Below are 26777 nucleotides of genomic sequence, written 5' to 3' on the forward strand. Positions count from 1 at the left end.
AGGATTTTGTGATTCTTTATATAAATTTTAAGTATTAACAGCGATATTTTAAAAAAGATATCTCAATGATAGCATCAATAAAGGGATTCATAAGAGAAATTTTCAAAAATGAAGGTAAATTATGTTACGATGATAGAAGATACTTATCATTAATTATTTAGATGGGGTTAATTTCCATTCAAGATAGATCTTCAACTTTATTAAAATTATGATTTAAAAGTAATATCCTTACTTTGAGAGTTCATAAATTTTTTTCAAATTTTATATAATATTCTCAAACATACCAACATATTTGCAAAAATCAAACTTCTGGCTTGAGTTTTTAATGTCCAATTTGTCAGATAAAAATTTGAATATTCCAAAAATTATTTCTGACATTCAAGATCATGGTTTTTACTTTTTATTATTAAGTATGAAAGTTAACTGGGATACTAGTATATTAAAAGTGTGATTGAAACTGATACAGACAAAAGTTCAAATCATTTTAATATTTAAGACCTTATTGTAAAACATCTTCATTTTAGTACAAGGTAAATTCAGACATTTGCCTTCAACATATTTTGTAGTCAAGGTTTTGGCATTATTTTCATGTGGTTTGCAAGACATTAAACAGAAGCAGCAGCTTTATCAATAAATTGAGCCAGTTTTACATCTCTCTTGGTCAGTCCACCATAGTCATGTGAAATAAGAGTTATCTGGACCTAAAGGAAAGAAAATAACTTATTAAAGAAAAAAGAAAACTCTCTTTACTATCTTTTAGTAAGACAGATTGTTAACCTTAAATGTTCACATAATTTAAAGACCAAAGAAGCTTTTTTAAAAGTACTTTATATATTTGCATTATATGAAAGTAACTATAGTTCCTAAACACAGCAAAACCAAATAAGGAAATTCTATTATAAGGTGAAGTGTACCTTGTTGCTAACATCTGAGTTGGGGTAAAACACTTTTGCACATGTAAAGTCAGTTTAGTTGCCACAGTCTCAATTTTTCCTCTTGAGAAAAAAGAAAAAAAGTAGTCACTTAAGCAGGGTTTCAGACCTCTAAGTTTAATTAGGTTACTGAGGGAGAGAAATAAAAATGTAGCATCTTAATTATTTATATATTTAAAAGCACATCTCTAAAAAAGAGAGAGAGGGCTAGAAAAAGTAGTCACTTCTTTGTAGACTAGATGATAAATGAAATATAATTTTATTCATTAGTAGCAGCATCTAGGAAAACAATCTACCCTAATATCTGGCTGTTATGAGTGACTCCAACAAAACATATATACTAATATTATTATCAGTTGTATAGATCATGAACAGATCATTCCATATGAACTTCTAGGGAACCATATGTGTGACTCAGCATATATACCTAGGCATTTTGCTAAGTGCTTTATAAATATTATTTCATTTGTTTCAACAATCCTATGAGGTGAGTGATTCCTGTTTTACAGCTGAGGGAAACTGAGGCAGATAGAAGTTAAATAGCTAAGCCAAAGTCATGCTATGATAGTGTCTGAGGCTAGATTTGAACTTGGTTCTTCCAGTGTTCAATCCACTGTGCCACTTCAGAAATACCTATTCATGTTCTATACAATCTACCAATTGCTAAATTTTCTTCCATTTTACAAAAATGATTACCAAAGGGGAAACATAGCACCTTGGAAATTTTAAAAGATAAGATTTTGAAGTTGAAATCACCATTAAGAAAGGCAAACAGCTTTTAGTTTAACTACTTTTAATTGTAAGCCCTATGTGCCATTTAATGTAAAGTGTCTTCTATGTGGTAATTAAAATCAATTGCATTATGTAATTTCTCTCCTATTCAGAAATTTAGCTAACAAGAAACAAAATAAATTAAGAAAAATGCCTGCCTGCAAATCAGACATTGACATTTAACAGTGGGACCTAATTTTACTACACTTGATTAATTCCAACAGAAGAAAAATATAACATAAAGGAATGAGTACAAATATTAGCAAATTGAAATAATACACATGATCTACAACCTCTGAAGAAAGAGGAAGAGATAGTAGCAGCAGCAAAGAAAAAGAGCTAGTACTTAGTGACTACTATGTGATAGGCATTATGCTAAGCATATTTTTCCTCACAACATCCAAATTATCCCCATTTTACAGTTAAGGAAACTGAGACAAGTTAAGTAACTTGTCCAAAGTTAAGTATTAGAGGCAGTATTTTCACTCAACTCTTCCTAACTTAAGGTATAGCACTCTATTCAACAAGTCATCTAATTGTCATTGATAATACCTGTAAAAAAGTACATATATCTCTCTCTACTGACATAACAGAATGTGGGTTGTTGGAAATAATTTCATATTTATTTTGTGTATGTGTATATATACACACATAAACATCTTCATATGAATATTTTATATATACACAGACATACAAATATACACGCATATATATGTACATATCCTCTTAAAACTAAAGACCGATAACACACTAAAAAAGAATCAAAACAGAAAATGCTTTCTAATGTACACTGATCCATATAAGGTAAAATAAAGGAATGCAAGAAAACTGATTGCTTAAAATATGTATTTACAATCACAAAAAAATAAACCAATGAATTCACCTTGTTATATATGTTGAACCATTCAGGGTGGTGATTCATCTTTTCTGCTTGTAGAGCAACCCGGGACATAAATCCAAAAGCCTAAGAGATAAAAATGAGTAAGTATTCATATTTTCTCAAGCACTGAATTAGTTGTGAAAAAGAAATTTAACCAAATAAAAGATATTACTAGAATCTTCACAAAAAACTAAAAGAAATACCCAAAAAAAAGTAATCTCCTCAGGGTTATGGTGATATAGGAGCTACAATGACAAGGAATTTTAACGGCTATGTCTAAAATCTACAACTGTAAAAGCTTACTTCCTGGTCACACATGTAAAAGGAACTATTTTTCTATAAGTTACATGAATTTTTTTTAAATTATCAGTTAATAAACTAAACAAAGTTTTTTAAGCCCTTCCAGTAGACTTAAAAGCAAAATGCCAGTTGTGAAAGAATTCTTCCCATCTACCTATGAACCTCCCTAAATAATATTTTTGTGATAGGATTAAAAGTTTTTCTTTAATCATTTTAACAATATGTCCAGTAAAATGTCTCATTCTCCATCCCCCTTTCACCCTCCAGGAAAAAAAGAATTATGCACCAGACATAAAGCAATTACAGCTGAATTCTTAGGACAACGAAAAAGAGCACTCCGTTCTAATCCTTCAAGTGACTGCTCAATCAGCAGCATTCCCCACCAACATCTAGATCCCGAATTCTGGACCCTCCTTTGGATTCTTACTGATATACACTCTTCCAAAATACTTTTACCTGGCAACAAGAACCATTCACCAATATTACCCAACCACTGAAGAAGGAAGGAAAGTAATGAAAATATGCTATCTTTGCAGAGGGCCAAAGCTTAGGTTTGAGACCTATTAGGCTGTAGGCACTCTGTATATGCACCCTTACTACAGCCCGCAAAAATGACACATAACATTTCAGCTGTGACATGAAAAGGAAAAAAAAAAAGTTGAGAGAGAACGTGTGATGGGAAGTCAGCATAGCTGCTCTAGCACTCAAAAGAGACTCAGCCAATGCCAGTCTTGTCCATCGAAAGGCCATTTAAGGCTAGACCATCAAACTCTAAATCCTTCAAAGTGTGAAGGAGCTGAGACAAGTCTGTGGCTTAATCTTGGGAATATACCAATCAACAAAAGGGAAGCAGTCAGAAAAAGACTTCAGGAGGAAAATTCCTCCCAAAAAAAAAGAGCCCAGAGAACAAACAAATAAATCAAGGATACAAAAACAAAGATGAGTACTCAATTTTCAAAGAAATTTCTAGTACTCTTTTTTTTTTTTTTTTTTTTTTTTTTTTGAGAGGCAACTGAGAGGCAATCTAGAGTCACATAGGTAGGGGGTGTTAAGACTTGAACTCAGGTCCTCCAGACTCCAAGGCCAGTGCTCTATATACTGTGCCATCTAGCTGCCCCTCTAAGTTCCTTCTAAACAATTATATTAAGACAAACAAAAATGATCTAATATCTGATTAAATATAGAACTTTATGAATTCTTATGTTCAGAGCAAAAACAAAAAATTTCATGATTCAAAAGAGAAACTAAATCTATAATAAAAACTAGAAATGAATATAGCTCAAAATTTAGAATCTTAAATGTATATTGTTTTGAAATATAAAACATGAAATAGTTAAGTTTTCAATGACAACAAATTCTGCAAGCAGATGGGAAAGATTTTCAAATATAAAGAAAAAGAAATTTGAGTAAGATTATTTCTCAGCAAAGAGAAATTTGAAAAACAAATGAAAGAGTACAGTATGAAAAACAAGGGAGCTTAAGTACAACCTCAAAATGAAATATTCAGAAAACTAAAGCCTAGATATCAGTAATAAAAGGCAGACATTGAACAAAAGAAAAACATTTAAGAAATGGGAAGGAGGAAAAGGGAAAGGCACAAACAGAATATTCTACTTGAAAAATATAACAATCAATAAAAGCATAGGAAAGAAAAATAAATACAAGTATTAAGGAAAAAATATGAAATAAATTATCTAATCCATGATATAAGCAGAACTTATCATTTAAAAGAATTTATCATTTTTAAATTTGTTTCTCAATTAATGAGCATTTATTCCTCTTCATTCCATCTCCAGTTTCCCTCCTGATTCTCTGAACTACCACTATGTCACTGAACCATCCTCATCTTGGAAGTTGATTCTACCCCTGCACTTCTCATACCAGAAGTATACTTTGCCCCAGTGGTCTATTCCTCTGATTGGCTGATTTGTTCCAGAACCTCCTTTTTAAAGAAAACACCAAAGCCAGACATGTTTTCATTCACCTCATGGCACCATTTCTAATTCTGTTTTCTCTATAATGATCCCTTGGAGATATCTCTCCCTTGACTACATTTTCAGCTTCCTTTGATGTGATGTTTTCTCCCATTAGAATTTCACCTCTTGTTGGTAAAGCCAATATGGAAGAAAAAAGGCAGAGCCCAAGCTTATCCACATTCCCCTCCAAAGAACATTTTAAAATCACACCTTAAGATGAATTCTGGGGCAGCAAAATCCAAAAAGGATAGAGGGAAATAATTTTCCAGGTCAAGATGACCTAGAAGATTAGCAGGAAAGGTCTGTTACCAGAAAGTGAGAGAGAGATCAGTCTAACACATGCAGTGCCCTATCAATACAGTAACAAGCCTTAAGGTCAACTTAATCAGCAATTTCCAGAGCTCTTAATTCATGGATAGTAATGGGATCAGACAACAATCAGTCAAAAGGAGATTATAAGAGTCCCTTTGCTGCCACAGAGTGCAAGACTGTTTCATCATCCATGCACAATATACAAGTCGAATGACAGATCTTCATAGTCAGTATACTCATAGCTTCAGTACCATTGATGGCCCATAGCTTTGACTGTAAGGTAAGGATTAAAGATTTCATCTATTATATAAAGGATGCGAAGGGAAGGTAGAGCAATTAAGACACAGAATAACTGCAGGTATAATTGTTCAAATGGTTTCGACTTCTTGGGTGTCTATGGTGCTAGTATGGGTTAATTATGTTGTGAATATAAGAATTAATACATAAAGCACTAGGGAGCTAATTAAGAAGACGATTATTATTATATACCTCAACAACGATACTGTTTGAGGATGTATTCTGATGGAAGTGGATCTCTTCGATAAAGAGAGCCTTAATTGATCAAAGATGGACTGCTTGCATTTTTGTTTTTCTTCCCGGGTTATTTATACTTTCTGAATTCAATCCTCCCTGTGCAACAAGAAAACTGTTCGGTTCTGCACACATATATTGTATCCAGGATATACTGTAACCTATTCAACATGTAAAGGGCTGCTTGCCATCTGGGGGAAGGGGTGGAGGGAGGGAGGGGAAAAATCGGAACAGAAATGAATGCAAGGGATAATGCTGTAAAAAATTACCCTGGCATGCGTGCTATCAATAAAAAGATATTAAAATAAAATTAAAAAAAGAAGACGATTATTAGTGTGTGATCATGAAAATATATAAGCTCTTCTATAATCAGAGAGGTAGCATCTTGAAAGCTCAGTTGTATAAGATAAGGCATGATAAGATATACAGGGCTGAAACCTATAATTTAACTATGGCAAAGTTATGTAATGGTGGTTACTAATATCTTTTTGAGAAAGTCATAATGGTTATGGGGTTGACTTGAAATCAACTTTTTGGGGGTTTGATTCCTTCCTTTCTTGTTTTAAGATTTAATGAATACTGGTTGCTCAAATATGGTATGGGGGAGGGCAACCATAGAGTCATTCGATAGTAGTAGTCGGTTCTACGGAAGAAACTTCTTGTTTAGATGCAAAGGCTTCTCAGATGATGAAGATCATTAAAATAATAGCTGTAAGAGAAATAAATGAGCCAATTTGAGGATAATACATTTCATGCTGTATAAGCATCTAGGTAGTCTCTCCCATTGACTCCCCGTTATGGATTTCTGTCCCAGGGTGAGAAGGAACACTACACAGCTTACAGACACAAGAAACTCTGGTCATTGTTTCAGAACAGAAAGGAGTGCAAGAATATGTGAATATTCACAGCCCAAAGGCTAGGCCATGCCTCTCCTCAAATTATACCACCTTAAAAGAGCCAAAAACTGACAGGCCCACAGAGCTACTATAAAAATAGCTACACAAAAAAAATGAAGTACTGCCTTCAGTATGGCAGTAGAGTTCAACTTGCCAGTTAATGCCATCAAGAAATAGACTGGAAAAAATTGAGCAAATAATAACAACAACAAAAAAAAAAAAAAAAGCTTGACCACTAAAAATTACTATGGTGCATAGAGAAAATCAAAACATAAACTCACAAGAGTCAATACAATACCATGTCCAAAGTGTCAAAGAAAAATGTTAATTGGCTTTAGGCCCGGAAAGAAATACTAGAAAAAGCTCAGAAGGGATTTTTAAAAATCAAAGAAGAGAAGCAGAAAAAAATTAGGAAAAGAAAAGAGAGTAAAGCAAGAAAATCGTGAAAAAAAAGACTCAATAGCTTGGTAATGGAGGTACAAAAAAATACCGAAGAAAACACCTTTTAAAACAAAATTGGTCAAATGGTAAAAGAAGTACAAAAACCCACTGAAGAGAACTACTCAAAAAGCAAAACTGACCAAATGGAAAAAGATATACAAAAATTCATTGAAGAGAAGAACTCTTTAAAAAGTAGAAGTGGCCAAATGGAAAAGGTTACAAAAACTACCTGAAGAAAATAATTTCTTAAAATTTAGAATTGGTTAAGTGGAAGCTCCATAAAACATTAAGAAACAATAAAACAGAATCAAAAGAATGAAAAAACAGAAGAAAACATGAATACTCAGAATAAACAAATGATTTAGAAAACAGACCATGGAGAGATAATTTAATAATTGCTAGACTATGTGAAAGCCATGTTCAAAAAAAATTGCCTAGACATTATCTTTCAAGAAATTATCAATTTTTCTTATTATTATTCTATTATTCTAAAAACCTTATTATTCTAAAACCAGGAAATAAAATAGAAATTGAAAGAATCCTCTGATTGCTTCCTGAAAGAGAAATCAAAATGAAAGCTCCCAGGAATATTATGGTCAAATTCCAGAGCTTCTAGAGCTCCCAGATCATGGAAAAATCACTGCAAGCAACCAGAAATAAATAATCCAAATGTCATGGAACCACAGCAAGAATGACATGGCATAATCTTTGAGGAAAAAATCATGGGGGGGGGGGGGGGGAGGGAGAAGAAAGGAGAGGGGAGAAGGCAGAACTGGGTCCTATAATTAGGATATAGGATAAATTCTACAACAAGATGATGCTTCTATATCATATTACTTGCCTGGTCTCAATTCTTTGTTATATATCCAGTTCTTAGCACAATGCTTACCAAATGGCAAGCAATTAATACTTTTTCATTTATTCATTTAGGATCACAAAATTCTATGAGACTGTAAAATGAAGGTATAATACAAAAATCAGAGAATACAATTTTAGTAACAACTGGAAAAGAATTAAGGAAGAGAACAAAACAAAACAAAACAAAAATTCTTAGAAAAAGATGCAGTTTAAAAAAGAAAGCAAATTAACAAACATAAGAAATAGGAATGGAGGAAGATAAGAATTTGAACTACCCACTTAACTGAGAGGTAAAGAAAAACAAAAGAGAGAAAGATCAATAAATTAGGTAAAAATACAAAAATAGACTGGGGGGAGGGGCAGGAGGAGGGGAAGATAAACAGAAACTGTTTCATGCAGAAAATGTTGTCTAAGTTACAGCTTGGAGAAAAAAAAAAAAAAAGAAGAAGAACAACTCTGAAGCAAAGGTAAGGAAAGACTGTATCCCAGACATGAGAAACAATCACTGCAAAGGCCCCAAAATTTGTCACACAGAGGAACAGTGAGAGTCACTCTGGCTAGATACAGGTACAGGAGTGACAGTAGAATACTATAAGACTAGAAAGTTGTTTGGGGCCAGGTTATAGAGGGCTTTAAAAACTAAACATAGAGACAATAGAAAATCACTGAAGTTAAGAAGCCATCTCTAAGGAAGGACTTGGTAGTAAGGAAAAAATATTTATTATATATTTTATATATAAATTATATATTTCATAGTTTATATAGAATATGTAATATATTAATATTTTAATTATAATTATATAATATATAACATGTAGTATATGTAACAATATAATTAAAATATAAAATAAAATATAATAGTAATAAAATAAATACATATTATATATATTTAAAAGAAACAAAGGGTAGCTAGGTAGCCCTGGAATCTGGAGAACCCGCGTTCAAATCAGCTTCAGACATTTGACACATAATAACTATGTGACTGTGGGCAAATCACTTAACCTTAATTGCCCTGCCAAAATAAATAAATAAATAAATGGATGATAGATAAGGAATAATAAGTTATATGTAATAGATTTGAAATTTCATGTGCAACCATCTTTTTTTAATTCTACTATGTTATGGAAATTCTTGTTTGATTTCATTTATTTAATATATTTATATTATATATATAAATAAATTTTTAAAATTTAAACTAGATGTATGTATGATATGCTTTTAAGTTTAAAAAATGCAGATCAATGTAATAGACAAGGAATTAGGAAATAACTGATTCAAAAGCCTAAAGTTCAATAAAACAAAAAACACATTATTAAGAAAAGAATTCTCTATCTGAAAAGAATTTGCCAAGTAAATGAAAAGCAGTCTGACAGAAATTAAATTTAAACAGCCACTTTACATCATACAATATGTAACTAAAAGTGGATATGTGATCTGAATGTTTTAGTTCAGCTATGGATAGAAGATAAATTCGTAACTATATGAGAGAAAGAAGCAATTCCAGATAAGATAGATGATTTTGATTTAATGAAATGGAAGACTTCTGAATGAACAAAATTAATGCTGCAAGAAGAAGAAGGAAAAAATTATTTGTCACAAGGAATGGCTCTCTGATAGGAGATAAGGGGAAGATGATAGGGGGATATTTAGACAGTGTAAAGACAAAATCAATTTTTTTAATTTCTTAGGAAAGAAAGCTATTGACTGGATGAAAAAATTCATATCAAATCACCAATAAAACAATTACTAAAATTTCTCAACAAAGTTTTCAAAAGAAAAAGTACAAACCATTAATAACAATATGAAAGGATACTTCAAAGTAAAAGAAATGAAAACAATTCTGAGTTTCATCTCACACCTATCAAAGATGATAAAAATTAGAAATAATGAAAAAAGGTAAACAAAATTATGCATTGTAAATGTAATTTGCCCATTCAGAATAGCAATTTGGAATTATTCCCTGACACCAACACTGCACTAATAGACATATGCCTTCCAAAGAGGTCGATGACAAAGAAATTGCATATACACCAAAATATTTATAGTACCACTTTTTTGGCAGCCAAAAAAAAAAAAAAAAAAAAACCTGAAAATAAAATAGAAGCCCATCTTCTACTGGGGAATTGTTAAACAAGATGTGGAATATAAATCCAATAAAAGGTCATACACTTTTAAGAACACTGAGTAATCAGTATACAAGCATTTATCAAAGGACTTGTCACGTACCAGGCATCATATTAAAAACTACTAGGAAGCTTGGGAAATTTTATATAAACTGATATGAGATGAAATAAATAGAAGCAGAAAAACAATATATATGTCTATATTCACATAGTATTTATTAAGCACTATACATGATAGGCATTTTACTAAAAGCTGGATATATAATTATATGCAAAGAACAGTAATAATAATAAAAAGAAACTGAGGGCTACAAAAGAAATCTGACCTTAGCATCAACAAAGAGATATGGGAAAACACTTTTTCCTCTTTCTTTGACTCCAGGTCATACTTTTCATATAATGGCAGATTTTTTTCAATATATTAACTTTAATGAAATGTCTTTTTCCCCTCTTTATTATTCTGTTATAAGGAAATGCTTTCTGAAAAGAGATGGAGGAGTTACGTTGGGAAATGTAGTAATTAACTTTAAGAAAAAGGTAAAGGACCTCTCTCTATCCCCTACCTTCACAATACATTTTAACCATGCATAAATAAAGGAGTTTATTTAGCTCAAGACACTTAACTGCCTAATTGAGTCCTTCTTGCCAATACATGGCTGTAGTTATTTAAAAGCAATAGAACCTTTGTATAGAAGAAATTCAAGAAGATGAGAGTTGGACTTCAGTGATGATCACAGGACACAGAGAAACAAGCAGCTGATTTTATCTGAGAAAAAAATGTGAAAAGCAGAAATATATTATGTTTGCTAAGAAAAGAATAAATTTGGCTTGAGAAAAAAAGGTTTCCTTTCAAAAATTTTTTATTTAATGACTTACATAAACAATAGTAAAGTCTGTCATTATTATGTCTGAAAGCCAGATATGTAAGACTTGAATATGATGGCACATTAGAGAATTCCCATAGCAAGTACCTCTTACATCCATATAAATAAATATTTCACCTCATTATACCCATGAAGAAAAAAATAATTTAGTATTCTTGGGATTTCACATTTGTGTTTCTGAACTGTATGCATCATGTGAGCAAACATGCTTATTGAAAATGACAAAGAAGATGATATTTCAATACTTATTCCATATCACTTGGAAAGACAGATTGTCTCAAAATAATGTCTTCTCATTAATTTCTATTATTAAGCTTAAGTCCTGAAAATTTTCCATGTTAGGTAAAGAGGAAATTTTGACTAAATCCATTTTAATAAGTAATATACAGAAAGGAAACACATTCACTCTACTATTTTATAATATGATTTAACTCAAATTTACTGAGAGGGAGGAGGCCATTTGCCATGAGGAAAGAATGCAATCAATTGTGAAAAACAGTTTTAGTTACTTTCAGTTACAATGATTTAAAATATTTAGTGCTCTATCTTTATGTCATTTTGAAAAATTAAACTCTGTTCAACTTCCAATCTAATTACAAACTCACTGTTAAAAGATTAGCAAAAGCACAAGAAGCTGTAAAAAGGTCAATATTGTCTTTGACCCCCAAAGAGTCTAGAGTCTAACAAGACAACTGATCAATTCCTAGAACTTTTTGTTCTTCTTATATTATTAGCATTAGCAGACATGTAGACATTGGTCACTAAAAATAATTTTATTGGCAATTGGTAAAATTAGGTATTTCAAAGGAAAATACGCAGGAAATACATTTCCTAAGTCATATTTTCCTTCCCTGAATATTCTTGACCTTAGAAAATACTATGAAAGTCCAAAAATAAGTTTTGAATCTTTCTAGTTTGCCAAAACACTGATAAATCAGATTCAGGATTAGAGGTCAAGTATTTAGAGCTGGAAGAAACCTTAGAGGTCGTCTAAATCCAATCCTCTGATTTTACAGATGAGCAAACTAAGGTTAACTAAGACAATAAAATATCTTGACAAAGGTAATACAGGAAGAGTAAAAAACATAAGCAAGACTTTACTCAAAAGCCCATTCCATGATATAGAATACTTAACTAAAGACAATAACAACCATCCATTGGTAGGGTGTATTACAAATACAACATGAAAAAATAAATGGACTACGTAGGATCTCAAATTTAGGGATTTTCCCTAGGTTAAAAGAGTCCACTGCAATAGTCAATATTTTTACTTGAGCAATAATCACAAAAATATCAATAATTAAAAAAGAATTCACTCCTACAACTTTCTTCAGAAAAGAACAATTAATCTATGTGGTAAGAGAAAGCTATGAGTCACCTTCCCTTTTAGCAGTACAAACCAACTATAAAAACAATCATCAAATGAAAAGCATCCTCAAAAATACATAGTTTTCAAATTAAAAAAACTTTTTATAGGACTTAGATGAGTGAAAATGAAGTATTAGCAATCTTAGTAGTCAGACTTCTGACTGTCCTGAAAAAGATTGGAGGGGTCAGGAATAAAAGGGTAGATGTTAAAACAACAAGTTCAGCAAAAGGGGAAAAAACTCCTTGCTGAACAGAAAGTACACTCAAGGAATGGTGAAAAATTACACATGAAGCCAATCCTGTTATTTAAGAAGAACTGTAAATGGGAAAAGAGGAAAACAAGGTCTAAGGGCTGCTGAAGAGTAGCCAAAATTAAAGTATCAAATTCCTGAAAAGAATAATTGTACATTATCTTAGAAGTAAAAGACTACCCTGAATCCCTGAATTTCACAATACATGCAAATGAAGTCTCCACTGCAAAATGATTCTGCACAACTCATGAGGCACATAAGCTGGTTCATATTAAAATATTTTGGTTCATAGTAACTTCTTGACATATGCCTACCTGTTGAGGTGGATTTTTAGGACCAGTTTGAAGCACAGTTTGTATATGCTCCATGATCTATTGCGCCCCAGTCATTTCAAACACACATATGGTCAACAAAGAACATATAATGGTTGATAATAGCTTCAGTCTTTCCTCAATGGAAAATTACAAACATTTTAAGAACAAATCAATGAATGTATGATGAAGTATGACTTTTTAAGTCATATGGCCATTCTGAGGAATGTTAGTGTTACAATCATGGTAAATCAGACCAATGAAGTTTGTCATTTGGAAATCTCCAAACCATCAGCAATTAAAAAGTTTTTCCATGAACCTTAAATCAACTCTTCTCTGGAGCTTTCATTCTCTTTAAAATTCCTTTTGGTTTATTTTTGTCAATATGAATAATACCACAAAACTATGAAACTATCACAAAAACAGAACCAAAAAAAAGCCTGTAAAAAGCTGAAAAATATTTAGCAGCACCCTGAATATAAAAATGCAATTATCACTGAAGATTTCTAAGACTTTACTACTTACACAATGTTTGCAATATTGAATTATATGCAAAGCAATTTTCTTTGATATAAATAAGTTCTTTAAATCTGCTGTCTTTTATATTTTGATTATAGACTATTTTAATTATGCCCTAAAAAAGAACATCTCCCTCTCAGAAAATGAGCACCAACTACTCCAAAGTAATTTCCCCAATGCAATCTCCATTAAGCCTCTAAATACTTCCTTTACTAATTCGGTGAATTAGAACTCTATTGTTTATGAATCACCTTTGTGTTTGAGGGTCCATAACCCTACTTTTATAAAATACAATTGCTATGGAAGGAAATGATATTTATGTCTGATTAGAAATGAAAACACTATTACATAAATCAGCTTGGGCATTTCTTCACGTCTTGAAACATGATCGGCAATTTGGTCTAATTGGTGATCAAGGAAACTATCTTGTGATCAATTAAAGTAATTACCAGATTCCGGCAACACAACCTACCTTAATTTCAGCTAGAGTCTGCACTTCTTCAACTTTAATTAAAAATAATGAAAATTATTAAGCAGTCTGCAGAGCAAGATCATTGCCAAGCACATGTGTGTCATATGACAAGGCCTTTACTAGGTATTAGTGGCTTACTAACATATAAACATTCTTTATGTATCCAGAATCAGCAAAATGTTTGAGATAGAACAAAATTATATATCATACTATGGCCATAACATAGATACACTCTTTGTTCACAATTACAACATCACAGCTAGAAGAATATAAGATCCTAATTTGCCACAATGCCACAAAATTCAGAACAGCCAAGGATGCAGGAATTGTTAGTGACAAACCAAACTTAGGTCTAATTCACTCTATCATGAAATTTTTTTCATCATAACCTAAAATATCAATAATTCAATACTAGTTCTTGTAGACAACTAGTTTAAAAGCCATTGAAATTCACTTTTGAAAAATTCAGCCAAAAATTATTTGCAAACTAGTAATTTCTAAATGCGGGGCTTGAAGGTACAAATTCACTAAAGAAACGAATCAATTTAACAGGGAATCATCTTAACTATATATCAAGGCTGAAGGATGAAAGTATGAGCCAAGCATAAGAGACACTTTTAGAGGCAAATTCTACAGTGGATTGGCAGAAACAAAAAAAATATATTCAAAATCTCAAGTGCTTTAGGTAGAATATATTCAACTCCAAAAGAACTTTCAATATTGGCAGGAAAAGCAATGCCAAAAGAGAAGTAAAGTTGCTTAATCTCCACAGAAGGTTCTTCTATGCAACAAGGTAGTATACTAGATAAAAGTGCTACACCTGTCCTCAGGAAGACCTAAATTGCAATTTGATTTCATACACTCACTAGCTGTAGGATCCTAGGTAAGTGACTTAACTGCTATCTGCCTCAGTTTCCTCAATTACAGAATGGTGATGTATAAATAGGCCCTACTTCTCAGTGTTGTTGTGAGGACCAAATGAGATAATAATAACACAGTGTTAGAGACTTTGCTTCTGAGAATTGCCATGTATGCCATGTCAGCTGGTAGGGTGGACCCAGGAGGTAAAAAGGGGCTTGGCCTCTGAGGCAGGAGGTAGTGTCTGGCAGGAGTTAAAGGTTCCTTGATATGGTGAGGGGTGTGCCTCTTCCTACATCTTTTCTTAGGACACAGCACTAACTTCAGGTGTCTCCCTTCTGCAAATCCATCTATGCAGTGCTGAGTGGTAATCCCAGAGGAGAGTAAATATAAATAACCAGCTTTGAATCCATAGGTAAGGATGTGGAGAGATGGGAATAGAAGGAGAGATGGGGGAAGAGAGAAAGATTGGGGGGGAGAGAGAGATAGGTGAAGAGAGAGAGATGAGGAGGGGAGAAAGAGATGGGGAGGGGAGAGAGAGATGGGGAGGAGAGAGAGAGAGAGACACAGGGAGACATGGAGACATACATATACTTGCTATTGCTTCCTGCTAACCCCTGCTGAGACTACCAATAAAGAAAGGCTGTTTGGCACCTTAAAATTGGCTCGTCTTCATGTGTTTCCAGGGAAGATTGGTATGTATGGCCCTGGTAATCAGTAGCCTCAGTGGGAGGTTACAACTTAGCATATTATCCAAGCCATAAGTACTAAATAAATGCTTATTACCTTTCCTTTCTCCCCTTCCATCCCAGATTGACTCTCCTGCCTCTGTAAAGATCATAAATATACAAACTTCCAAAATTGGAAACACTACCTTAAAAATATTCTTCCCAGACTCTTGGCATAGTCTTCCTTTAAAAAAAAAAAAAGAAAAAGAAAGATATTGAATTGATATTTTTGGCAGCAATGTTGAGCATGATAACTCATCAAAATTTTTATAAAATTTTACTGAAGTTTTACAAATTTCCCTTTGTGGTAGAGAATATTTTCATTACTTTATCAATTTATCTTCTATTCTTTCCCCAAGCCTTGAAATCTTAGTGTACCATAACAGTACATTCCCACTGATAATATTTTGTAATTTTTTTTCAAGAATCACAGTCTGGACACAATATGGTCATGTATGGATACCATTTAATGTAAGGCCTCTTCATTTTGCTAGAAATTAACCTATGCATTATAGTTAATAGTTGTATACTAAGCAGGCATTTTGGTTACACATGAGAATTGGAATCGTTTTTTCCCTAAGAAGCCATTATCCAGCTTCTTATTATCCAGCAGTAACAAGTTTTTGATTACATTTCACTATTTGCATCATCAGCCACTAATAGAAAGCCCCATTTTTCAGCCTGATACAGTCTCCTTCAATGTCCTTCAATTTATGATAAAGCTTAGTATCAGTAAAATTTCACTAACATTACCTTCTGCTCCAAATAACATTTAAAAACTGTGAAAATAGTCATCCCTTAGGGATTTGACTAGTTTTTACTATAACACTTCCTTACTCACAAATCCTTTTGTTGATGAGTGTGATCATAGGTATAGCCACTATTACCAACAATTCATCTCTTTCCTTTCTCTACACTTGCTCACTCACCTCAACCTTCACTCATGTTAGCAGAGTAGGATTTCTCAGAGGTGGCAATTTACTTTATGGATCCTAGACATAACATTAGTCAGAGGGAACTATTAGTCTACTATTTATCATTGCTCCTGAGCTCCCATGCTTCTTATTTAAACAAATAAGCTATAATCACATTAACTCAATCATCAAATGTTATTAAACAATGTAAAACAAGAATAACTTAACAGTTCTCCTGGGTCATACTCTCCCAAAAATGTATACAGTGTCCATGGGAAAGAATGGTCACAAACTTAAAGAAATCTAACAGGGAATACCTAAGTAAGAAAATCCACGTGCCCAGGGCAATGCCCTATTCTCAACTGTACGCCTTGATATCTTTGGTCTCTTTGGGGGAGGTAAAATCTAAACCAAAAGTCACTTGCTGAGTAAACCTCTTCTTTGCTGACTGCTCTATTCAAATTGCTATTTGGTCAAGCTGCTACAATAAGCTTTTTCTCTCAAAAGTAGTTCTCATAAACCTAGAATCTGCAAAGCTATTCAGGTCTGCTTTGTTAGCTGGACTTTGAGCTGGACTTTCCTCTGTCAAGCACTATGTAGTAGTAAAAGGCAATGTAAGTAAGTCTTTTCTCTAACTCTGTTAAAAGAACACCCTCCCCCCAATAAGTTCCTAATAGCTAAATTTTTTCTCAAATTGGCCCAGCTTCCATTTGTAAGACTACTAAGTATCAAGCAAATCAAACTAGGAACACAAAGGAAAGTTTAAAAAAAAAAAAAAAAAAGTCCCTGCTGTAATGGGCTGAGGCTTGAGTTGATGCACTGAGGTCCCAAGCACATGAGGCTAAATAGTAATTGGACCATACTCTATTAATAGATAAGCTTGGAGAGAGAATGGCCCCCACCCACTCTTTGTGCAAGTCCTGATGTGTTGTATAGGAAATGACGATTTTGGTGGGTGAAGGCAGGGGAGTGGAAAAGGAAAGGGAGGAGAGACTTTTGGGATTGCCATTGCCACGGTTGGCTCAGCTCGCGTCTCTCTCTGCTAGCTGATTTGTTTCTCTTCTTCTTTTTGCTTTTGCTGCTTTCGACAACTTTTCTGTTTTGTTAAGTGTCTGAGGCTGGATTTGAACTCAGTTCCTCTTGACTTCAAGGCTGGTGCTCTTTCCACTGAGCCATCTCCTCCCCTTCCTTTTGACTTCTTCCTTTTCCACTCCCCTGCCTCCACCCACCAAAATCGTCATTTCCTATACAACACATCAGGACTTGCACAAAGAGTGGGTGGGGGCCATTCTCTCTCCAAGCTTATCTATTAATAGAGTATGGTCCAATTACTATTTAGCCTCATGTGCTTGGGACCTCAGTGCATCAACTCAAGCCTCAGCCCATTACACCTGCTCTCTAGAAGCTTACCATCTAATATTGTGATAACAATAATAGAAACAATAATAGTAATAATCCTTCAGTCAGGTTCAGCCATGGAGCAATATAGTCTCTAAACTCTTTTTCAAGCTCTCATTTCAGCTGCTTTTCTATAAGCCTTATTTTTAGCTGAACTTTGGCAGGCTCAACTCCTTTCAAATAGCAGGAAACAGTCTCCATTCCTCTTGTCTCTACCCTGCTTGGGTCTCTGCTCTGTTTCTTCTATCATTGACTGTCTCTTGTCTTGAAGGATCATATATCTATAAGAAGTGACTCACCTCTACCTTCGAATGAGAAATCTAAATTCATGCGGCGTTTTTTTTTTTTTCCAAAAAGCCATAAACAGGTAATATACAACTGTCCTATAGTCACTAAAATCATAGTAATCAGTTTCCCAGCTATCAACTTTAAAGTGTTCATAACAATCATATATCAAGAGATACTGGGAGGCAGAAAATTTTGGACATCTCTATCTTCAGTAACTACTATTCTCTGAGTATTAGTTTCTCTCAAGTCCTCTTAGAACTATATTTCTCCCCAATTTTAGGGACTTCTTTCTCAGAGATTCTCTCAGAACTATGTTTCTGTCCCTTTCTACAAACAAAATTGGCCAAAGTAGCATCCTCCATTGGCATTTGCCAATAGATTGTTAAAACTGTCTTTTGTGACTCTCTTGATCCCAGTTTATTAATAGCTCACATTTTTTTCTCTACTTCTTGATAGCATAGTAATACACCAAGGATAGGAGGGTTTGACTATTAGATTCTTCACATAATGATTAAGACTTTACTGTTATTAATATATATAAATATCAGTGAACCTTGTATTGCTCTAATAATGACAATTTACATTGAAATATTTTTCATACTATTAAGCAAGTTCTATATAGGACAGAACTGTTCCTGCTTTGTGTTATCATCCATATAGAGATTAGATCCATGATTTCATTTACACTTCGAATTCCTAGATGAAGAAACTCCCTTCACCAATATGTTATCACTTTCTCTTCAACTTGTAGTTTAGAGAACTACCTTGAATAGAAGTATCAAACTCAAGTTCACCAAGTACCAAATTGAAATGTAACTGGGAAAATGTTTTAACAAAATAAAAACATAATATAATACAGATAATGTTAATTTGTGGTTTTCTAAGTAAATACACCAGCAAGGATCTTTTTCTATTTGAATATGGAACCACTGGCCTAGGATATCAAAAAGCAAATGTGACACTAGGACATCTTAGCTAAGGCCAGATCTATAGCTATCATTTCATGCTAGCTCTCCATGCTTTCATACTTCAACAAAACTGAATCTGAGGTCACTAAAATTAACAAAAACCTTGTTTTATATATATATATGAAAACTACATATATATGTGTATGTATATATATATATACATACACATATATATGTAGTTTTCATTTGACATGCCCTCTTGCAAGAAAAATTCAAAGTTCAAGTAAAACTCTCCAAAAATGTAATACTAAGAGCCTTATTCTCAGACTGGTCAGCATTAAAGTGAAAAAGATACCATATCCCCCCAGAGTGTTGTCATAAAAAAGACATTTGGGTCAAAGGGTAAAAAAAATAGTCAAAGAAGCTAAGCAGAAAGTATTTGTTCCCAAACTACCAACACCAAATTTGAATTCATAACATTATATATAGATTTCCCATAAATTCTATAAATTCCATTTATTCACAATACAATCTAGTCAATGGATTTTAAAAGAAGTTTATATTTTTCAAGTAATTCTTTTCCTCTCATATCTTAAACTAGGACTCATTTCTTTCAATAATTTCTGAGTATAATTTCTGATTCTTATTCCAATATTACCTTGATAAGCAATACATTGCCAAAGCAAACTTAATGAGAGATATTGGTGGCAGAATACAACAATGTCTCTCTAGAACAAAATGGCCTGATACTATACAAGTTAATCTACTACTAATAGTAATAGATACTAATCCAAAAAATTCAAACAAACTTCAAACATCTCAGCAATTTTAAAAAATGTTCCTTTTTTATGTATTTCAAAGCACCCAAGTTATAAACTTAGAAAGATCCCTGGTTCTGTCAAAGCATTCTTGGATTAAATCACAAATGTATTAAGTATTTGTTCCAAACCTGTTATGAGGTTTAAAGAAAAATTTATCTTCACCATTGTAGAAGATAGATTTTTATTTTAAACAACATTAATAAATAAATAATCTCAGGACTCTGGTAGTAGAAAACTTTAAAAGTGTATCATACTTTAACTCAGTAACCAGCTTCAATATTAATAGCTTCACTTAGTGTTAAGAAAATTTACTAGTGAGGCCATTTCACTGCCATAAACCAAGAGCTTCAGAGTTCTACGATTTCTGATTCTTCCTATGGTCTTGGCCAAGTCACATGGTCTCTCTCATGGCAGTTATTTCACTTGTAACCTTAAGAAATTACTACTTATTGTCCTCAAAATTTATTAGAACTTGTAAAATGCTTTGCAGAGACATCTCCTAGTTAGCATTATATTTTAATAGTCAATGGGTTTCCAATGTGTATCAGCCCTACAAAACTGATAAACAATTAACTTATTTACTGTTTCTGAAAACCTCTAAAATCTATCTTATGTAGTCATATAATAAAGCAAGTCATCATTTGATTATGAATGCCAATTTATATGTCTGTGTTGAAAATACATAAAATATATATTGACCAGAAGAAAAATAGCAATGAAATGAAGAGGACTAAACAATAACAAACATTCATGGGAACAAACACTTTTCTCCAAAATAACACAACTGAGTTGCAAAATACAAAAATCATTTTAATTGATGATGTTAATCTAATATTATAATAATTCAAAACAGCTCACTGAGAAAATTAAAACAATAAAACTTTACTTTTATTTTATGGCTCACTGAGAAAATCAAAACAATAAACTAAAATATGTAAATTGGTAAGGCTCTGATTTTATCTACTTATCTAAAATAAACTTCTATTAGTATACACATTGGAATAATAAATTCCTTAGTACAGGTTATGACTATTAGAAAATCTAGTTAATGAAGCAAAACTACCTCTCTTCCTTCACATAAGAACTGCAATGCTTATTTACAACTCTATCAACGAGGAAACTAACAGTACTGGCTCTATCTAAAACATTTTGACAGAAAAAACACACAAACATTGATATATTTGAAGTACTTTACCACTTAAAGTAATTGCTGAAAAGAATCATTGCTTTTTTTCTTTTAAAGTTTATATTTTATATATTATATAAATAGTATTTTCGATATTAAGAAACAATATAAGAGGCACTAAAATAAAAATAAATTCTTCAATAACCTTGCCAAAAGCACTGTGATTTTCCTATAAAAATTATTCCAATTTGTTGATCTTACATAGGATGAAACATACTGTAACAATCTTCATAATTTATGTCCTGTTGGGACACAATGATTTAAAGTAACATAATACAGAACAGCATCACTGCTAATCTAAACCACCTGACCAGATAAACAACAGTTTCCCTTCTCTCTTCATTGAGGGCATTTCTGTTTATTGTCATATCATTTCCTAATTCTAGGAACATGAAAAATAAATGCAGCCAACTTACATTTCAGTTGAAGGCAGAGCCTTTCTAATGTCAGGAAGTTTGCACACACAGGTAGCGGTACAATGTCAAGGGCTCCAGGAGACAGAAAACAATCCAAAAATTCCATCTTCAAAATCATTTGCAGTGATGCAAATATGGACTCATCCCAGACAATCGGGACCAGGTGCAGTTTTTATAAACTACACATTTTTGATGTCACTAACAAAAGTAATTCTTTAAAACAAATTATAGAGCCTTACACTCTATGAGCCAAATTTTGTAAAAGCTTCAATCATGTGTATTTTCATGTTCCTAAAGAGGTGCAGGCAATTGTGCTCTCAATTTCAATAATGATCTGATTAACCAAGTATGATTTGGGAGTGGAGAATTCATAGACAAGTGGTTGGCACTCACTGAAAGCCCACTTACTATATATGGCCTGTCTTTCTCTGATCTTTCCATCTCTGTCATGTGTCTCTGTGTCTCAGTCTCTTCTAAGTTTCTGTCTCTTTCTCCTCTTCCCTCTCTCCTTCCCTCTCTCTCTCTCTCTCTCTCCTCAAAATGGCCTGCAAGTTCTTTTCTCTTTACAAGTGCAGGGTTTTTTCATTTCTGATCTTGAACCCTCAGTGCCCAAAACAATTCCTAGAACTTCGTAGATGCTACATCTCTGATGTGCAATCTCCTGCCTTTGCCCAAGAGGTTCCAAATACCTGAAATGTCCTTTCTCCTTACCTCCCCTTGGTAGAAAATATAGCTTCCGTACAAAACTCAGCTCAAATCTCAACTCTTACTCTAGGACTTTATTATCTTCCACCCCACATTAACATCCTCAGTCTCTTGAAATTACTTTGTATTACTTGATATCTACTTCCTATTACACTCTCTTTGTTTTTTTATTCCCAATGCCTTGCATACATTATGTACTTAAGCTTTTCTATGTATGAAATCCCTTATTTTACTCTATTTAGATACTGAAAATATGGGGGATTGAGAATAGAGCCGGTCCTTTTTAGAGGAACTAAGAGAAATTATGAGACTACAAATTACAAAATTACAATAGTATGTCTCTGCCTGTGGTAGCCAGCCTACACCCTATAATCCCTGCTATAGGGAGACTGAGCTACAAAGAACTATGAGATCTATACTCACATAAAGTTTGACACCAACAGAGGGAGTCTCCTGGAGAAGGATATGGGCCACTTGATTACCTAAGGAGGGGCAAATGAGCCCAGGTCAGAAAAAGAGCAAGTAAATCTTCCTGTGCAAATCAGTAACGGGATCCGGTCTGTAAGAAACCTCTGTACTTCCAGAACCCAGCCTTCAAATAAATAAATCATAGTAAGCAAAAGTTCAAACCATATGTGCATTCAGCAGATAACAATTCACTAAAAATATTTCAAATCAAAACAAAATGCTTGTCTGTCCAAATTTTTGTAAACTTAGTTGGGAACAGGAAAACAAACAATTATTTAAGGGTGATTTGAAATACTACTTTCTGCTGTGGCTGAGAATTTTCAAAGCTCTGCATGCTCCATTGGAAACTACTCTGCTTTCACAAGCTGTTCTGTCCCTGCCAAATAAATGGTCTGATACACTTTATTACAAATTTATCAGTTTGCTTACACTGACAAATATATCGAATTATTTTACTAAAAAGAGCTATATAAAATAAGTAAGATTTCTACCCTGAAAAAAGCAGAATTACTAAATCACAACTTAATGAATTGAGGGGATGCCTGGCACAGATCTCCAACAAGAGACATCTGTTACCCAGGACTGTCCACTTTGAAGTCTACTACAATGTCTCCACACAGCTCCAATGATTCTTCCTGTATGAGCAAAACCAAGGCCAACATTACCAGCAGTCACTCTTTTAAGTGATCTGTACAGGAAGCTCAGTAGTAAATGTTCATATTTCTGTCACAAGCTGAAAGTTTGGCTTTTTGTGTTTTTTTTTTAGAAATTGAATTATATAAAAATGCATTATGAAGCATCTCTCTTCAAAGGAAGCTAACATAAAAATGAGACTTCACAGTTTATAATTAATAACATACTATCCGTAGAATAGTAAAAAACTTATGCTGAAAGTCTACAAGAACCTGCAGTAAAATCTGGGGAACTGCCCAACTGTTGATGTAAATAAATTTTGAGTTGAGGTAGAGTGCTTTTTGTTTTCCTAAAAATTTTTTTCTGTTCAGAGTGAGACCTAAATTGCAAATTTATTTCAACACATTCTATACACCTCAAACAAGTTCTCAGATTTCTAGGATCACTTCAAAATCAACTTACATTGCTTTAAAGTCAATAGAGTTTACATCATCATGTGTTACACTAAGTATCATGAGTAGAGTCATCTAATGACACACCCTTTTCCATTAAATACAACATCATCTATCAAGTATTTGTCACTAAGCATTGACCTTCTCTGAATCACTCAACTTCTTTTTCTGATTTATTAACTTGGATCACACAAGAGGAATATCCTACCTTTAGCAAACCTAAGATATAGAAACTTACTTTAAAAAAAAAAAAAAGGAATTAAGATTATTGTTATTCATCTTACAAAAGAATTCATCATTGAACCAGCTACACCAGCCAAAGAATTCTGGGAGATGACTATGAATCACTACATCGAATTCCCAATCCCTCTATTTTTGCCCACCTGCCATTTTTGATTTCCCTCACAGGCTAATTGTACACTATTTCAAAGTCCAATTCTTTTTGTATAGCAAAATAACTTATAGACATATATACGTATATTGTATTTGACTTATACTTTAACATAGTTAACATGTATTGGTCAACCTGCCATCTGGGGGAGAAAATGGGGGGAAGGAGGAGAAAAATTGGAACAAAAGATTTTGCAACAGTCAATGCTGAAAAATTACCCATGCATATATCTTGTAAATTAAAAGCTATATAATAAAAAAATTCATCATATGATTACTATGAAATAAAAATCTAACTCCTTTGATAGACTTCAACTATATCCAATTAACAAGAAATGCTTTTTTTTTAATTGAAGGGAAAGATGCTTGTTCTACAAATATACATCCTTGAACTACTAAATATCTATCCTAAACTTTTTTCTTTAAATATGAATTATTTATTATCTTTTGCTTTCATATCACCTTCATTTCTAAATAAGATCCTATACTTTTTCAATCACAAAATATGATACCCCCCCCCAAAGAAGAAAGCAAATTCAGTAAAATCTCAATGACGCGAAATGCTCTAGGACTAAGGCAGTCCTGGTTAATTGAATGTTCCAATTAAGTGAATGTTTAAGGAGACAACTCTTTGTTTCAAACCTTATCACTGGAAATCATTCTAAAAATCCATCAGCATAAATCTTTCCTTCATTATTCAAATAAAATAAATGATTTTACTGGTTGAGGACCATACAGCACTTCAAGGGTTTTCACCCTGAATATTAATTCTCATCCACTAGATGGAAGAAGACAGAAGGTTATGTGACTAGGAAAAACTCAGGAAATGTTTTTTTAAATAGCCTATTAAATAAAAATAATTCCTAATATTAGAACTGTAACTTTATCATTTGCTTCCTTCCTCTAAAAGCTAAAGGAACCACCCCAAATCTCTCTCTTATGTCTTATTCTTACTTCTGTTTTAGTAGCTTTTACATGATTGTTTAATTAATCAAAAGAAAGAAAAACTTGTAAAAATGTAAGATTTCTCCCTTATAGCAGTCTAGTTCTTATAACCCAATTCATTATAATAAAGTTTCATGGATAAAAATGGCAATGGAAATGGTATAATTTAAGAGCTGCTGCATCAAACAAAAATCCTGGTTTTATTTTTTTTAATGGATTTTTTCATCCAACCAAAACATTAAATAATACAATGAAGCCCTCATTTACTGAGCACCTGTTAAAGCAATCAGTTACTTGAAATAATAAATTCTGCTGTGCAAAGAACAATGATAATTGGACTAGTTTAAATAAATGTCCTAGCCACCAAAGAAAAACAGTAGAAATACTGTAATAACAGCCTCAAAGAGAATGCTTCTATGTATAGGACTAGCAACACAGTGTGATGGAACATTCACTGGACTAAAAAATCAAGATTGGATTTCTTCCTAGTCCTGTGCTAACCTCTGGGAATGTAACTACAAGCCAATCATTTACCCTCTCTGTGGTTCAGAATTTTCTTAACTTACTGTCATAGGATCATATTATCCTTATGGTCCTATCTTTTTCATGACTATCAAGGATCTAGTCATTCTCTGTAAAGTGCTATCATAAGTATTTTAAAGCACAAATCAATTCATGCATAATTTTGGTGTTTTTTTAATTTCTTAACTCTGCCCACCTGAGGTTCTATTATGGCAAAGCTCTAGTACAAGGTACTTGATCCCAAGGAGACACACTAACAAAATGTTTCTTTCTACTATACTGCAAATGTGTCCAAATTCTGTAGCAGCTCTGGGGAATTTTGTGCAAGAAGCTAAACCTTTATGGAATATTATTGTTCTGTAAAAAATGACCAGCAGGATGAATACAGAGAGGATTGGCGAGACTTACATGAACTGATGCTAAGTGAAATGAGCAGAACCAGGAGATCATTATGTACCTCAACAACGATACTGTATGAAGATGTATTCTGATGGAAGTGGATTTCTTAGACAAAGAGATCATTGATCAAGGATGGACAGAAGCAGCTATACCCAAAGAAAGAACACTGGGAAATGAATGTAAACTGCTTGCATTTTTGTTTTTCTTCCCAGGTTATTTTTACCTTCTGAATCCAATTCTTCCTGTGCAACAAGAAAACTGCTCAGTTCTGCACATATATATTGTATCTAGGATACACTGTGACATATTTAACTTGTATAGGACTGCTTGCCATCTGGGATAGGGAGTGAAGGGAGGGAGGGGAAAAGTCGGAACAGAAGTGATGCAAGGGATAATGTGAAAAATTGCCCAGGCATGGGCTCTGTCAATAAAAGTTATAATAAAAAAAAAGAGAGAAGTAGCATGAAGATATTAACAAAAATTTGTGCAAAACACTTGGCAAAATTCACTTTGCTCATATACAGCCTCTTATGTAAATGCTAGGATAGCAGCAATGATTTAGTTCATTCAGAATCACTTCCCTACTGACTGGAACCTGGAATATTCTGACAAGAGTAAAGAGCAAACTTAATTTGTTTAGCATTAAGAACTCTCTAACACAGCACAACTTTTCTGGGCTTGACCAAATTCATGGCATGTCTCAAAAGATCTTTTCTTAGAAATTACAAATATTTTGTATGACTTTAGACAAGCCATTTTCTAGGCTTGATTCTGATTCTGCTAATTTATCTATCTCAAGAACAGAAAAATGTATTCCTTGATGGCTAATTTACTGGAGATAAAAAGATCTCTCCAAATTGAGTTGTGAGAGACAAGTTACTCACCTTTTCTTTCCAAATTTCACTTTCTGTGGGCATAGAC

General features: G+C 33.1%; 1 protein-coding gene across 5 annotated transcripts in view; it reads right to left on the bottom strand.

The window, feature by feature from the left end:
• Nucleotides 1-384: 384 nt before the first annotated feature.
• Nucleotides 385-26777, bottom strand: part of LOC127549809 (UPF0461 protein C5orf24 homolog) — a 124861-nt gene continuing 98468 nt past the window's right edge. For 3 of the 5 annotated variants that reach the window (XM_051978165.1, XM_051978168.1, XM_051978173.1), the window contains 2 exons: nt 2587-2667; nt 385-701 (listed from right to left, as the gene is read on the bottom strand). In XM_051978165.1, the coding sequence (XP_051834125.1) occupies nt 606-701; nt 2587-2667 (177 nt within the window). In that variant the 3' untranslated portion in view covers nt 385-605. Of the gene's footprint in view, nt 702-2586; nt 2668-22470; nt 22530-26777 lie in introns of those variants that run through there. The other 2 variants (XM_051978169.1, XR_007950721.1) reach the window with 2 other exon arrangements.

This window comes from Antechinus flavipes, chromosome 2 (genome assembly GCF_016432865.1).
Source record: "Antechinus flavipes isolate AdamAnt ecotype Samford, QLD, Australia chromosome 2, AdamAnt_v2, whole genome shotgun sequence".
In the NCBI taxonomy this organism is placed as follows: Eukaryota; Metazoa; Chordata; class Mammalia; order Dasyuromorphia; family Dasyuridae; genus Antechinus; species Antechinus flavipes.